Below are 17,033 nucleotides of genomic sequence, written 5' to 3'. Positions count from 1 at the left end.
TACCATGTTGCCCGCCATCTTGAATATAAGGGCTGAGACAGATCGTCATTAAAGCTAATGAGGTATATGTATAGGGTTAGATACTAGCCACATAGTAATACACCACAGTCAGAGAAGAAAGGAACTTGTAGCCCTTTATGTGAAATGGAGGCAAATTTTATTTATATCTTAAGATATGAAGGATCCGAGAATTTATATATATATATAAATATATAAATATATATACATATATATAGTCCAAGAAATATAAGATCCACTTCAAAGAAAGTTTTACCAACAGTATGTAGCATTAGCTAACAAGGGCTCACAGCAGCTAAGCTAAGCTGTTTTTGGCTTTGTTAGTAGCTAACAAAGACAAACAGCAGTGCTTACTGACAGAAAAGTTCTTCAGTATCGCTGTCATTAACAGAATTGAGTTTCACTTTCTTATTTATTTATATCAGACTCTTTTCACAAAGTTTGACAGCCTCATCCAGCGTAAACAAATATGGATTGAATGGCAGCCACTGTAGCTAGGATTATGCACTTGAATTGAGAGTTAACTGCAACCTGAGTTTTTGCAAACTGTAATGTTACATTTGTGATGTTCTTTGCAAATACAGGTAAATTCTGTAAATACTGATACAAATAACAATCTGAACCCACTGAAAATTTCTTCCTAATTTATTTGTGTATTTGACGCAAATATAAATGAACACAAATGTTTCAATCACTAATTTACAAGTTGTAATTTCAGTTTACAGACTAAACATTGTGGTGTTAAGGTTTAGACCTGCAAGGTTTGGCATCACTGAATGAGACTCCTGCCGCTGTCAATCACATCTGCCTAGTTCACCTTCAGAGTGGTTGTTGGTCCAATGTTGAAAACAGCAGCAGTTTTATGCCTGTCTGGCACAAGGAGGAGTAGGAGAATTGTGACACAGCTGATATCCTTTCATAGTTCACCAAAATACAGAGACTGACACAAACCTCTGGGTGTTGGGGTATGCAGTTATATTTCACAGGTAAAAACAGTATAATGGTAACCAAGCTGACAGTATTACACTGTAATGCTTAAATTTACTGTATCTATCTTTTACTGTAAGAAAAACTGATGTTGTAGTTTAAAGAAGCTATGCTACTGGGTTTTTTTCTCATTTATTCTTTACTTAAAATATATTTACTGTATGACTGGTATAGATGTTATAATAAATGGTGCACTTTCTTTTCCCAGTCTGGCCAGAAAATTGTGGAAACCCAGAGGTGAAACCTAGCACAGCCACTGTGAGAGTTGTAAATGGTGTAGAAGCGATCCCCCACTCCTGGCCCTGGCAAGTCTCTATGCAGGTACTGTCAGCTCCTGTTCTGCATGACAGTCAGTGACAGAGCAGATCTTTTCTTCTATAAATATTCATGTCTCTCTTTTTAGGCTTCACCGTTCTCTCCTATACCTTATATGCATGGCTGTGGAGGCTCTTTGATTCATGAAGAATGGATCCTGACTGCTGCTCACTGTTTCATGTTGTAAGATATAACTACAAAACTATCTAAATTATAGGAATTTAAATAGCACAGTTTTTGAAAGTGATTATACCTGATAAATCTGAAGTTACAATTCATCAAATGAAAGTGTAAAGAAATGGGAGATATCACCTGAATCTGTATCTTCCCTCAGCTTTATAGCTCTCGTTATAATGAGTTTAACCCTTACATACAGTTATGTGTGCTTTGTTCATACAAAAGCTAAAGTTAGGAACTAGCTGGAGTAATCAGTGCGGATCAATGACTGTAGAAATCAGACGAAACTGTAGAGACCTTTTAGATTCAATCATTAGTAAAGTCAGCCAAAGCTAAAAGAGAAGCTGAAGAAAAAATAAAAACCTGTTCTGTCTCCTTCACATTTATCTTTCACTTGATTTCCAGCCCACTGAATGTACCCTCCTTCTGGCGCATGTGCCTGGGGAAGCACCACATGAACTCCTCCATGGACATTCCCTCAGCTGAGGAATGCTACAAGGTGGATACCATCATTCGCCACAAAGGATTTGTCTACGAGCAGGATCCCAATGACATCACCAACGACATAGCCCTGGTTCACTTGGCCAAACCTGTCAATATGACAAAAGAGATCAGCCCCATCTGCTTGCCGAAACCTGGGGTCGTGATGCCTGCTGGGATGCCGTGCTTTGTCACCGGCTGGGGAGACGAGAAGGGTAAAAACAGTCATGCATTTCCAACCTTCCTTCGGTCTGTACTTGTACTATAAAATTAGGAACATCCTGTCTCAGTGATGCTAAGAAACTAGTAGGGGTGCAACGATACACAAAATTCACAGTTCGGTTCGGTTCGATACTTTGGTGTCACGGTTTGATAGTTTTTCGATACAAAAAAAATGTTCATGCCTTTTTAATTTGTCATTTATTAAAATTATAAATATATATTTTAACTCAAAAGTACAGTTTTTAAATTTAATGTTGCTGAAACAAAAATAATTAAAAAAAATAAATATATCTCAGGGCTCTCAAAATTTCAAAATCCCTGGTAGCCCTTCGGGCAGGGACTCTTCAGTTTTTGGTAGCCAAAAATAAATGTAAGTAGCCCGAATAAAAAAGAGAGCAATTTTTTTGATTGATGTTTTGTTTCCTGTTTTGTTTCCTTTACAATATTATACATTAAAGTATAATATTGTAAAGGAAACAAAACATTAATCAAAAAATTGTTGAAAAACAAATTACAACATTGTATAAAAATTACAATCATCAACTCAAATACTTGGTTCTAATTGAACAGAAATTTCTATGAACTTGTAAGAACTGTGTAGGACATGAATCAGTCTGTGTCAGATCCTGAATTTGAAATTTCCGCTGAAGTCACGGGTAAGAGACAGTGGAACCAAGATCTAGGCCATTTGCTTTTTGAAGTTTGCAAAGACTGCTAAATTTTGCCAGTGGTAGTTCACTCTTTGCAACATAGTACGCTGTTCTAAACAGATTTTTCAGGTTTATTTTTAGTATGTTATTTGCAATTGGTGTTTGTTCTGGGAAAGATATTGCAGACTGAGCAATAATGCATTTCTTGCATTTCTCATGGGTTCTAATGGGGGCCTTTCTTAAAATGACTGGTCCCAGTAACAAAGGCGCTTGTCGACTCAGAAATCGAGAGAAAACCAACAACACACCCGGCAGAACATTATGTTATTTACACGGGTGCACATAAGTGGTCCGCATGTGCGCATTCGCTGTCAAAATAAAAGACTCGCACCAGATAAGAAGTTGCAACGCGCGTTTGCGTATCTGATTGAGGAATCACTCATCTTTGGAAAAGAGAGTTTATTACAGAGAAATGGCTCTTTCCAAAATAAAAGCTATACTATACGCTTCTTCTGGGCTATATTCTCAGCAGCATATTGTAGCGGGCCAGGGCTGTTCGGGGTTCTGTTTGTACAGTTATGTTTTGTTTATGTTGCCATAGTGACGGGTGACGCCCTCTCGCTGCGACGGTGTGTCCTTCCGGGGTCAGAGGGCGCCCTGTGTGTTGTTGTTGTTGTTGCTGTTGCTGTGCGGTTGCCGCGCTGAGCAGTTAGCTAGCGGCAGTGTTCTTCTGCAGATGTCAATAAACGGCTGTGCTCCCTGGCTAGCTCACGGGAAGCAAGACCAAACGACACCTCCGTCTCCTCGTTGTCTGAGCTCGCCACATTGGTGTCAGAAGTGGGATGATGGTGGCACCCCATGTTCTGACCCGAGTGACTTGGTGCGCCAAAAGAAGGCACCTGTACATTTGCAAAGTGAAAGCAAAAAACAAGCGCAAATTCAAACGCGATTTCAATATGTCACATATTGACAGTGGCTCACCGATGCCAATGACATAATTACCCAGCTACATTTCCGAAAGAATGCAAAAGCATTGACATATATTTTTTCCTTCCTATGATAGCCCGACGGGCAGGGCTGAGATAGATTTTGGTAGCCCGACTGGAAAAATCGCTAGCCCCGGGACGTCGGGCTAGCGATTTTGCGAGCCCTGTGTTACAGGTATGGCCCTTTAAGGATGAAGCCTGATGGGAAATGTATTCGGGATGTGTGTAGCGGGACTGCCTGGTGTATGTGTGAAGAGAGAGAGCGGAGAAGGGGAAAAAGTAACGGTTAGCTACAGAAGAGACGAAAAGAAAATAAATAAAAGGAATATAATAACTCCCTCGACAGCCAGAGTTGTGTCGGCGATGCTCGCTGTGAGTAAACTGTTTCAGCCACTGTACGCGGTGTTCGTGCCTTAGAGAAGAAATAAAGTTCGGTGAAGCAGTTTCCTATGCCTCCTTCTATCTTTTTGCTAGCGGAGTTGACCTGTATAGTAAGCTGTTGCCGGCTACGAGTCAGTTACGGAACCTTCAAGTAACTGCCAGAGGTTTCCTTACTACGGTTCGGGGCCGCGGATCTGGCGCGGTAACACCTGTATCTGATTGAGGAAACACTCATCTTTGGAAAAGAGAGTTTATTACAGAGAAATGGGTCTTTCCAAAATAAAAGCTATACTATACGCTTCTTCTGGGCTATATTCTCAGCAGCATATTGTAGCGGGCCAGGGCTGTTCGGGGTTCTGTTTGTACAGTTATGTTTTGTTTATGTTGCCATAGTGACGGGTGACGCCCTCTCGCTGCGACGGTGTGTCCTTCCGGGGTCAGAGGGCGCCCTGTGTGTTGTTGTTGTTGCTGTTGCTGTGCGGTTGCTGCGCTGAGCAGTTAGCTAGCGGCAGTGTTCTTCTGCAGATGTCAATAAACGGCTGTGCTCCCTGGCTAGCTCACGGGAAGCAAGACCAAACACACCTCCGTCTCCTCGTTGTCTGAGCTCGCCACATTGGTGTCAGAAGTGGGATGATGGTGGCACCCCATGTTCTGACCCGAGTGACTTGGTGCGCCAAAAGAAGGCACCTGGACTTTTGCAAAGTGAAAGCAAAAAACAAGCGCAAATTCAAACGCGATTTCAATATGTCACATATTGACAGTGGCTCACCGATGCCAATGACATAATTACCCAGCTACATTTCCGAAAGAATGCAAAAGCATTGACATACATTTTTTCCTTCCTATGATAGCCTGACGGGCAGGGCTGAGATAGATTTTGGTAGCCCGACTGGAAAAATCGCTAGCCCCGGGACGTCGGGCTAGCGATTTTGCGAGCCCTGTGTTACAGGTATGGCCCTTTAAGGATGAAGCCTGATGGGAAATGTATTCGGGATGTGTGTAGCGGGACTGCCTGGTGTATGTGTGAAGAGAGAGAGCGGAGAAGGGGAAAAAGTAACGGTTAGCTACAGAAGAGACGAAAAGAAAATAAATAAAAGGAATATAACAACTCCCTCGACAGCCAGAGTTGTGTCGGCGATGCTCGCTGTGAGTAAACTGTTTCAGCCACTGTACGCGGTGTTCGTGCCTTAGAGAAGAAATAAAGTTCGGTGAAGCAGTTTCCTATGCCTCCTTCTATCTTTTTGCTAGCGGAGTTGACCTGTATAGTAAGCTGTTGCCGGCTACGAGTCAGTTACGGAACCTTCAAGTAACTGCCAGAGGTTTCCTTACTACGGTTCGGGGCCGCGGATCTGGCGCGGTAACACCTGTATCTGATTGAGGAAACACTCATCTTTGGAAAAGAGAGTTTATTACAGAGAAATGGCTCTTTCCAAAATAAAAGCTATACTATACGCTTCTTCTGGGCTATATTCTCAGCAGCATATTGTAGCGGGCCAGGGCTGTTCGGGGTTCTGTTTGTACAGTTATGTTTTGTTTATGTTGCCATAGTGACGGGTGACGCCCTCTCGCTGCGACGGTGTGTCCTTCCGGGGTCAGAGGGCGCCCTGTGTGTTGTTGTTGTTGTTGCTGTTGCTGTGCGGTTGCCGCGCTGAGCAGTTAGCTAGCGGCAGTGTTCTTCTGCAGATGTCAATAAACGGCTGTGCTCCCTGGCTAGCTCACGGGAAGCAAGACCAAACGACACCTCCGTCTCCTCGTTGTCTGAGCTCGCCACATTGGTGTCAGAAGTGGGATGATGGTGGCACCCCATGTTCTGACCCGAGTGACTTGGTGCGCCAAAAGAAGGCACCTGGACTTTTGCAAAGTGAAAGCAAAAAACAAGCGCAAATTCAAACGCGATTTCAATATGTCACATATTGACAGTGGCTCACCGATGCCAATGACATAATTACCCAGCTACATTTCCGAAAGAATGCAAAAGCATTGACATATATTTTTTCCTTCCTATGATAGCCTGACGGGCAGGGCTGAGATAGATTTTGGTAGCCCGACTGGAAAAATCGCTAGCCCCGGGACGTCGGGCTAGCGATTTTGCGAGCCCTGTGTTACAGGTATGGCCCTTTAAGGATGAAGCCTGATGGGAAATGTATTCGGGATGTGTGTAGCGGGACTGCCTGGTGTATGTGTGAAGAGAGAGAGCGGAGAAGGGGAAAAAGTAACGGTTAGCTACAGAAGAGACGAAAAGAAAATAAATAAAAGGAATATAACAACTCCCTCGACAGCCAGAGTTGTGTCGGCGATGCTCGCTGTGAGTAAACTGTTTCAGCCACTGTACGCGGTGTTCGTGCCTTAGAGAAGAAATAAAGTTCGGTGAAGCAGTTTCCTATGCCTCCTTCTATCTTTTTGCTAGCGGAGTTGACCTGTATAGTAAGCTGTTGCCGGCTACGAGTCAGTTACGGAACCTTCAAGTAACTGCCAGAGGTTTCCTTACTACGGTTCGGGGCCGCGGATCTGGCGCGGTAACACCTGTATCTGATTGAGGAAACACTCATCTTTGGAAAAGAGAGTTTATTACAGAGAAATGGCTCTTTCCAAAATAAAAGCTATACTATACGCTTCTTCTGGGCTATATTCTCAGCAGCATATTGTAGCGGGCCAGGGCTGTTCGGGGTTCTGTTTGTACAGTTATGTTTTGTTTATGTTGCCATAGTGACGGGTGACGCCCTCTCGCTGCGACGGTGTGTCCTTCCGGGGTCAGAGGGCGCCCTGTGTGTTGTTGTTGTTGTTGTTGCTGTTGCTGTGCGGTTGCCGCGCTGAGCAGTTAGCTAGCGGCAGTGTTCTTCTGCAGATGTCAATAAACGGCTGTGCTCCCTGGCTAGCTCACGGGAAGCAAGACCAAACGATACCTCCGTCTCCTCCTTGTCTGAGCTCGCCACAATATTAAACATATCAAGTCCCCATAAGGAGAATCATGTTAGCAACAGCAGCTGTTAAAAGAGAGGAACAGCGCCTTCAGGTCCGGAAGCAGGGAGAGCTACAGCAGGGCTAGAGCCAACCTGAAAAAAGGCATTATGAAGGCCAAGGCGGACTATAGGAAGAAGATCGAGAACCACCTGGAGAGTAAGAACAGCCGGCTGGTGTGGCAGGGTGTCCAGCAGCTGACAAACTACAAGTCCAAATCAGGTATGGCTGAAGGTGACATAGCATTGGCAGAGGAGCTGAACATCTTCTTCACACGCTTTGAGGTCACTGCACCCTATGCCTCAGAGGAACAGCTACACCATACAGCCCACAGCAGCAGTACCATCATCATTCTGGAGGAGCATGAAGTGAGGCGCACCCTGCGGGCTGTTAACCCGAGGAAGGCAGCCGGCCCAGATGGTGTACCAGGACGTGTGCTGAGAGACTGCGCAGACCAGCTTGCCTATATTTTCACCAGGATTTTTAACCAATCCCTTGAACAGTCAAACGTCCCACCCTGCCTCAAGACCTCCACCATAATACCCTTGCCCAAGAAACCTCATATCTCTAGCCTAAATGACTATAGACCAGTGGCACTAACCCCGGTGGTGATGAAGTGCTTTGAGAAACTGGTGCGTTACCACATCACAGCAGCCCTACCCAGCAGCCTTGACCCACACCAGTTTGCCTACAGAGCAAACCGATCGACAGAGGACGCCATAGCAACAGCACTCAATGTAGCATTAACACATCTGGAGAGGCAAGGAAGCTATGTGCGTACGCTCTTTGTGGATTATAGCTCGGCATTTAATACCATTCTTCCATACAAACTGGACGCCAAGCTAAAAGACCTAGGGCTTCCTCACAGCACCTGTAAGTGGATCAATAGCTTCCTCACCGACCGCAGACAGAGAGTGAGAGTGGGACGTTATACATCTCCAGCCCTAAATCTAAGCACTGGGTCGCCACAGGGCTGCGTGCTTAGTCCACTGCTCTACTCGCTTTATACACACGACTGCACCCCCGCCCACCAGAGCAACACCATTGTAAAGTTCGCAGATGACACTACTGTGGTGGGGCTCATATCTGGGGGAGATGAGTCTGCCTACAGAGATGAGGTGGAGCGGCTGTCTTCATGGTGCAAGGATAACAACCTTCTCCTAAACACGAAAAAGACCAAAGAACTCATAATTGACTACAGAAGACACAAGACAGAAATCCAACCACTAATCATCAGCGACGACTATGTGGAGAGGGTGGCAGACTTCCGCTTCTTGGGAGTCAGCATAGAGGGAAACCTATCCTGGAGTGTGAATACCTCTGAGCTACTGAAAAAGACACAACAGAGACTGTACTTTCTGAGAGTGCTTAGGAAGAACAACATCACACAGAGACTGCTGGTGTCTTTCTACAGAGCCTCCATCGAAAGCATACTAACGTACTGCATAGGCATATGGTACGCTAGCTGCACAGTGGCTCAGAGGAAAGCACTCCAGGGAGTAATCAACGCTGCCCAAAGGACAATCGGCTGCCCTCTCCTCAAACTGAAAGACCTACACAGTTCCCGCTGCCTCAAAAGAGCCCATAACATCATAAAGGACACCTCACACCCTGGACACTCCATGTTCGAACTGCTGCCTTCAGGTAAACGGTATAGAACAACATACACAAGGACTAACAGACTCAAACACAGTTTCTACCCAATTGCAATATCATGTCTCAATGCTACTAAAAGTAGATGACTTTCATTGCCCCTGTTGTCATTTGTGCCCTTGATGTTGGAATGCTTTCAGACATGTTTTGTTGGATGCGCTAACAAATTGACTGAGTGATTGATTGTTTGAGTGATATATCAACTAAGTCGTATGTTGAGTGTCTGTATGGGGCCTTAGGCCTGGATTGCTTGGGTGTATTTACTGTATGAGAACACTGTATTTTATATGTATTTCTATCTTTTATATCATATCTATTATAGTTTATAAGTATTTATCTTTCGTGATGTTGCACTGACCGGAGACATCTTTCAATTTCATTGTACTTGTGACAATGACAATAAAGAATATTCTATTCTATTCTATTCTATGTGCTAACGGCTGTCTAAATGACTCGGGTAAAGTTTGTAGCATGCATGCTTGTTGTTTTTGTCTGCTTCCACTTGTCTTTGCACTAGGATGATGTCGGCGTAAATGTGCAGTCATATTTGTTGTGTTCTCGTTGAAATGACGTTAACGCCACAACACGGCAAATCTCCGTTAACGAGCTACCCCTGTGTGGGGCTAGACGGCCAACACGTTAACGAGCTAACTGCGCTAACACACTAGTTCCCACCCATGTAATTGAGCATTGCGTGGCACATCCAACATACTGTTTTACTTTAGACCATGACGCGCTTACCTTCAAGGTCATACGTCACATGAAAACCAAAATAATTCCAAACGCCAGATCTGAATGAGGGTGGGGGAGGTTCAATTTGCCATGTTGCAAGGAGAGCTTAACTTCTGTCTCGCTAGCTTGCCCTGCGCTCTTCCTTCTGACTATGCTGTCTGTGTTGAACGCTCAGTGGATCTGCGCTCGACAGTGCAGCCTAGGCGGAGTAGTCGAACGCAGATTCACTGAGCGCTCAACACAGACAGCATTGTCAGAAGGAAAGTTGATAAAATAAATTACAAATTTTGTATTGTTGATACATATGCGTACCGAACCGAAAGCACTGTATCGAACGGTTCAATATCGATACGAGTATCGTTGCACCCCTAGAAACTAGTCATAAAAAACACAACAGAAAGAAAAGAAAGAAATAACAACTTTCAATTGTCCAATTACTTTTGAGCCTCTGAAAATACAGGGCAATTTATAAAAGTGGCTGTAGTTCATAAACAGTTAATGCAATACTTTTGTTAAACCCCTGGAATTAAAGCTGAACGTTTACAGTTCAATTACATCTTGAGTGTTTGATTTTAAATGCACTCTGATAGTCTAAAAAAGCCAATACTACACTAAATTGAGTCTCTGCCCAGAAACGTCAGGCTGGATCAGTGACCCTGAGCTATTCTTACTTATGCTGCTATAGGCTCAGGCTATTTAATTTCCAATCCCCACTATGTGATTAACTGTTGTCTACTTTCTTTTGTATTCATTTTTTATGATGTTTGTTGTTCCTAGTCTCTGTAGGATCCTGTTTCCTCATTCTATCTTCCTCATTGCTGCCTCCCTGAGCCTGGTTCAGCTGGAGGTCCCCTGTTGTTAAAACAAGGGGGTACACACATAAAAACCCCACTTTTTGGCATACAGCAGTAGTGATGACTTTAGATTTAGTGATACAATATGTAAAACAAAATTATTAGTGTAAACATGTTTGTGTTATTTTCTGAAATTTCTATGATGTAAAGATTTTAATTTGTTCTTCTTATATTTAGGTAACCTGTTCCCTAAAGTGGCCGAGAAGCTTAATCAGGCAGCGCTGCCTGTTATCGACTTCGAAACCTGCAGTAAGCCTGCTTACTGGTGGGACACCCTCAGGCCCTCCATGATCTGTGCCGGCTACGAGTCCCCAGATGAGCTCAAGTCAGCCTGTCAGGTTTGACGACACATTTAGAAAAGAGTATTTGCTTGAATTAAGGATGCACTGACGTTTGGACAATATATCAATGCATCCATCATCTAAATGGACAAACTGAAAGTTGTTAGGAGACGATGAGACTGTTGTTCATTGTTTAAATTCCTTCCGAGTTATTTAAAAACATTACGTAAGTGTGCCCGCCTCTCTTCGTCTTTTATGCAGCTCCCTGAAAACGTTTTTGTTTGCGGTCATTCAGCCTTGATCTCAATGGCTGCTGCCCAGTTTGCAGGCGTAATTAGACAGAAGAACACAGAAACATTATTCGCCAGCATTAATGAGCAGCTGCTAGAAATGCAGCAATGTGAAAAATGGGACGTTTTACATTTTAGGAGCTTCATAAAGCACGATTCTGACATTTGCCTAATGAATACTTTGTCAGGCTGTTAATAAAGACTGACTTCTACAAATTCAAGGTCACAGAGACGATTTACAGCAGCTGCCAAAATCTAATGTTCTGCAGTGCATCATAAGTAGATCTTTGCTGATTTCTTTGTCCCGCTGTCTCCTGGTAGGGTGACTCCGGCGGTCCCCTCGCCTGCACAGCTGCCACTGCTGCTGGAGGAACAAATACAACCTGGGAGGTGCACGGCATCGTCAGCTTTGGAGCTCAGGGCTGCATCAGAGACAAGAAACCATCAGTGTTTACCCGCGTTTCCGCCTTCAGTGACTGGATCGACAGCAACATCAAGAAGTATATTTATGAAAGCAGAAAAGCTTTGTAAAGCTGACATCTTTAGGTAGAGATTATTCCATGTTTAGATTTATTTTTTTCTCTTTAAAACCCCCTGAATGTAACAAATGCTGACCAGCAGCACCAACCTACAAGGTTGCATTGTGCCCCGTAAAATAATTTAGTAAATAACATATTGCTTGTACGTTTCTATATATTAAACACTGCTGAACATTTTAAGCAAATTATATTTAAGCAAATATTTGTAAAATAATTTGTAAAATAATGAATAAATATATCATGTATAAATAAAAAATACATATCTATAAAGCTTGCAGTTACTGTTTCCTTTTACTTTATAGTGCTGTGTTCAGAATGAATATTTTAACTGTAATAAAAAGTGTAGTGTTAAAAAAAAATCAAGGTTAATAACAATTAATGGTCATTTTATATAACTTAATTTGCCAGCCACTGTCTTGTTGTGTTTTAATGTCTCTCTGACCAGCTGTTTATCTGTTATATTCAGTCCACAACCATACGTAAAAAAAAAAAAAAGAAGAAGGACATCAAAGAACAAAAAAATAAAAGGTTGGTTTAAATTTTAGATGCTGCAAATAATAGAATACAAAAATCACCATTGGTCTGATAAAACTACATGAGGCTCTGAAGCCGTTTCCTGTTTTTGCGTGCACTTTAATACAGCGTTGAGTAAAACATTACTTCATTGCTCTTCCAGTCACTGATTAGCTCTGTTCTCTGGTAGATGAATGTTGCAGCACATATTTAAAGTTTTGGGGGTTTAACCCCCTTGATCACATGACCAGGCCTCTGAGCCAATGAAAAAACTCGGTTCAGATTTCAGCCTAGGAGAAGGAGAGGAGGGGGGGAATGAAGAGGGAGGAAGAGAGAAAGAGACAAGCTCTAATCTGTGCTCATGGTCTGCCGGTAGTGACAGGACTTCCTCAGATTTTTTTTTCCCCCCTGGTTGGATTATATGTGTTTTTTAGAGTATCTGAATGGCTCAGTGTGAGGCGCAAAAGATTCCCAGCCCTGGGAAAAGTCTAGTGTGTCCTGGAAAAGAGTGAGGAGCGGAGGAGGGGAGCCAGCTGTACTTTTTCTCCTCATCTTTCCCCGGAGTGCCGGCGTTTTTTTCTGTGGGAGAATGGGGGCAGGAGCTATGACCATCTGTGTGAGTAGAAACTACAAAGCTTGAGTTGACTTCCTAATCGACCTGTAATTAAGAGCTGAAGAACATATAACGGGACTGTTCTGCTCAGTGTCTGTCTACAAACTCATTTGTGATGGGGTGTGTTGTCTCTTTAAAATGTCCTGGAGGGACAAATATTCCTTTCCTAAAGTAAATCTTAACTTTCCCTTCCTCAGCTAACTTATTACCAAAAAATCCATGACTCATAGGGCTGTAATGACCAATCTACTTGCTTGAAAGTACTTCCTCTTACTGTAGGGCAACAGTAAATTTATTCTAGCATCTTTAAAAAACAACAACTGTAAAAAACAAAAAAAAAACAAAAAACAGAAACACTGTATGTTTTGTTTTCAGTCAACACCAGTAATTTTTTCCAAGCATGTGATCACTTCCAGAAATGAAAATAAGAGTTGTCACCAGCACTGCACCGGGATATTCTATTTTATTTAATGTTTTTCTTCTTGCAGTAGTAACTGTGAGCTCTGCAGCTGTTGCTTCAGGGTTCCTGTGGTGCTTTTGCTGCCAGTTGCTTCAATGGCCACCCAGACAGGGAAGGAGGGAGGGACAAGGGAGGTGGGGAGTGGAGGAAAAGAAGGGCACATGCTTGGGCTTGCTATCCCCTTCATGAGCAAGTAGAAGACAAGACAGGGTTGGAAAAGTCATTTCGCATTGTGGGCCACATCTTAAATTAGCAGGATGAGTGTAAAGTCATTGTAAAGTAGTTTAACTGCACATTTAATCCCCTCAGTATAAGAAAATTAATTGCAGTTCCAACAGTACATCACATTTTTTTCCACATTTAAATTATTTATGTATTACTTCATTACATTGGTGTAGTATGAATGACTGTGAGGGAGTCTTTGTCAGCAGGACAGGCTATAAAATTTATGAAACTTAAGTTAAAAGTGCAAAATTTTTGACCTCCTTCACATTTTCTGAAGCCTTCCAGTGGGCCGGATTGGAGTCTGCTAGACCGATTCTGGACCCAGACCTTAAGTTTGACACCCCTATGCTAGATGGGTTGTACCGACCGTTAGCAGTCTATTTACAGGACAATACTTCTAAAAGATTTCACTCACCCAAAGTGTCGAAACCAAAGGATTCCCACAGAAAATGTTTGAGACACTTCTGAAGCAAGGGGAAACAATTCCTTCCCCCAGGTCCTTGTCAATAAGTTTCCTTAATAAGTTTCCTTTTCACTGTCAGATGTTGAAGTGTGAAAATATCTTAAAAACAAAGGAGGGGACGAGCATCTTTGGCTGAATCCCAGCAACAATGGAGGCGATTGTGTTTGCATTCAAATTGCTGAGGGGAAACTTAACAAACAACCCCAAAACCTGCTATAAAACTTTTCATCTCAGTGTTTGCCTACTGTGTGAATTCAGAAGTAAGACTGCGATTCATTTCTATCTGCCATGATGATGATAGTAAAGGAAGATTTAGTGGGACATCTGCTCCGTTGGGCCCCTTACAGTCAGTCTCACAGTCAGACTTAGCTCAGACCAGCTTAACTCCTTAACACCTGCAGTAGTAGTAGCACAGGAGCCCAGACTGTAACTCTGAGAGGTCCAACTATGGCCACATAAACTCAATTATATACATAAACAATCATTTGTGCAAGCGGAAAATCTAAAGATTAATGAAGATAGTTTGTGTTTAGCGTGTCTGGCAACTATTAAGACGTGTTCAGCCTTTATAAATGCTGATTTAAGTGATAATGTATGTTGTATTAACACAGTCGGAGCATCTGCCACGCTAAAGATTTTGTCTCCTTACCCATCTTAGCACATTCTGTGAGGTGGGTTTTAATCAGCAGATGACTCTAGCTTCTGTGTCTTAGCAAGTGGTGAGTAAAGGGGAAAAAAATCATATTACAACCACCGTGCCACTATGGACCTTATTGTAGCCACATTTTAACCCAGGTCTCTTCTGATCGTTGACATGCTGAAAAATAAAGCCGTTGCCAGTCAGATGATTTCCACGTGTTATTGCATGGTGGATGAAAATCTGATGGTACTTTCTTTGTTCAGAATTCCATCAGTTTTGACAAGATCCCTGAAATGCAGCCCCAAACAATAACAGTGCATGTTCACGACAGTCTATCACATCTGTTGCCCCTCATTTTTCAGTCCAGATTTTGTGTAATTTGGCATACATCATCATCGTTTTTGCCCTGCTCCCCTTCCTTAAGAATGGCTTCCTGACAGTCGTCTTTCCACTGAGACTATTTCTGATGAGGCTTCAGTGAATGGTAGATGGCTCAACTGAACGACCAGACACATCGCTCAGGTCCTTTGTCAGGTTGCTGCTGGAATTTTCCTGTTTCATCATCAGATGAGTAGTTTAACAAAAAATAAATAAATAAATTCCTCTGAAAATGCTCAGGTACAAGGACTGAAAATGAGTGAAAAAGCAGCCGATGTGCAAAGATTAAGATTATGTTAAAAATGTAAAAGAAAGTTTGGCTCCTTGGAAGCAAAATATTAAAGAAATATGGAGTGACTCAAGACTTTTGCTCAGGACTGTAAATATGCTAAATGAATGAGTAATTTGCTGGAAAGTTATGGTTTGCTCTCAGAGACAGACAACAAGCAAGTGTATCTTAAAGTCTCTGTATGCAGATACAGAGACCATGGGGATGCTGTTTGCCTCGGTATCTTACCAGGTAAACATCATATTCAGGTTTTGAATTGGCTCAGCTTGGCTAAGAGCACATAAAGTGTAAAACCTAACTAAGTGTATCAAAACACCTGCTGTACTTAACTTCAATTCTTAGTTACCTCAGTACTGTTAGTATTTTTTGGTACACCTAAAAGAAAAATGCTGCTCTCTTTAATTTGATAATCATATATAAAATGAGACATATGGGTCTATATCTATATGTATTGAATAGCCTATGTGAAGTAAACAATTATATATAAGTAGCAAATCAGAAAATGTAATAATATGTTTTACCATATTATATTTTGTATTTATTTCTCAATGAGATTAGCAATGGAAAATGTAATTTTACTTGTAGTACAATGAGCCTCTCCTCTTAAGGTATTATATCAGTCTGATCTGATATCCTTACTATCGTTCAGATTCCTGGCAGCTGAGCATATACCACATGTGCTTCTCTAAATATGTGCTCATATGCCTATTTGTGCATGTGTGTGTATATGTGTCACTCTGGCAGTGTCTTTAACCAAAGATGTGTTGCGAGGTAACCTGATATTTGTCGTAGCAACTCATGCACAGCCAGCTCTCCTCTTTATCTTCCTGCTGCCCTCAGCACACGGTGTCCTGTAAGAGCATGGCAGAGTGACTGAAAGAGCTCTGCGTGTAGTCAGCCACTTCATGAGCAGCAGCACACACATTCTACTCTTTGGGATGAAGTGCGCTTTCCTGTGTAACAGGTGTCTACAAAGATGTCTGTCTCTGCTTCCATAGTGTCAGTGTCTGACTGCTGCTGTCTGCTCTCCCTGCAGCACAACAAGGCGGCGGTGCAGGTTAAAGAAGACATGAAGAAGATGGTCCAGATGCCCATCCCGAGACCCAGGATAGTCGCACCCAAGCACACCAAGGTGTTTGGAGCGTCTCTGTTTGAGTTGCGAAACCAGGGGCTGCTGGAGAATGGGGTGCCTCTGGTGGTGCGGAGGATGGTGGAGCATCTCCGCAAGCATGGTGAGGCAAAAATGCATGAGAGCACTGGAGGAGAAGTGCAACCTTTGGCTATCTTTTATTTCTTTGAGTTTTTGCTGAATACAATTGGTCTTGCATGCTGAGAAGATGGTGCACATACATTTTTGAATATCCAATCCTACTGGTGTCACTACATAAATACAGCTTTATAGTGCCACCTAGGTTTTCTTGTATTACATAATTTGTTCTAAATAAATCATACAGTTATACAATAATCAGAAACCTCATTATGTCAATCCTCTGAGTCTTGTTAATATGAGCCGGATAAGAATTAGACCAGAGCAACTTTACTAGACTACTGAAATAGAGTTAAATGGTTTTTTTTGTCATTGCATGCATTATTAATATTTCTCACAGACTTGCCATCTCACTCTTCAATTAGTTACTCTTGATAATCAGCTACAATCATTTTAATACTTCATCATTTAATTTGCTGCAGACAAAAACAATGCACAGTTGAATCACTTTCACAAGCACAAGTTTCCATCATCATCATCTAAAACCAGATATACAGAAAACAAAAGAGACTAAACATGTAATAGTTTTCAATGAGACAAACAATTTAAAAAGCAAATTTGTTGCTAAATAAATAAATATAATCACACAAATCCACAGCTCTTGCTTTGACAAACGATCAGCCAACAGATTTCTCCAGAAAAAATGTATATAGATATTAATA

The 17,033-nt window shown here is 42.3% G+C and overlaps 2 protein-coding genes across 6 annotated transcripts in view; both read left to right on the top strand.

The window, feature by feature from the left end:
* The window catches only part of LOC113024331 (ovochymase-2), a 32,428-nt gene extending 20,737 nt beyond the window's left edge, over positions 1-11,691 (top strand). The window contains exons 21-25 of the mRNA XM_026171302.1: positions 1,214-1,326; positions 1,409-1,503; positions 1,903-2,192; positions 10,591-10,751; positions 11,306-11,691. Of these exons, the coding sequence (XP_026027087.1) occupies positions 1,214-1,326; positions 1,409-1,503; positions 1,903-2,192; positions 10,591-10,751; positions 11,306-11,515 (869 nt within the window). The 3' untranslated portion in view covers positions 11,516-11,691. The remainder of the gene's footprint in view (positions 1-1,213; positions 1,327-1,408; positions 1,504-1,902; positions 2,193-10,590; positions 10,752-11,305) is intronic.
* Positions 11,692-12,390: 699 nt separating this feature from the next.
* The window catches only part of fam13a (family with sequence similarity 13 member A), a 49,897-nt gene continuing 45,254 nt past the window's right edge, over positions 12,391-17,033 (top strand). For 3 of the 5 annotated variants that reach the window (XM_026171294.1, XM_026171295.1, XM_026171293.1), the window contains exons 1-2: positions 12,391-12,652; positions 16,141-16,336. In XM_026171294.1, the coding sequence (XP_026027079.1) occupies positions 12,626-12,652; positions 16,141-16,336 (223 nt within the window). In that variant the 5' untranslated portion in view covers positions 12,391-12,625. The remainder of the gene's footprint in view (positions 12,653-16,140; positions 16,337-17,033) is intronic. The other 2 variants (XM_026171296.1, XM_026171297.1) reach the window with 2 other exon arrangements.

The sequence above is a fragment of the Astatotilapia calliptera genome, chromosome 6, assembly GCF_900246225.1.
Source record: "Astatotilapia calliptera chromosome 6, fAstCal1.2, whole genome shotgun sequence".
Taxonomy (NCBI): Eukaryota; Metazoa; Chordata; class Actinopteri; order Cichliformes; family Cichlidae; genus Astatotilapia; species Astatotilapia calliptera.
This window is presented reverse-complemented; position numbering and strand designations above follow the sequence as displayed.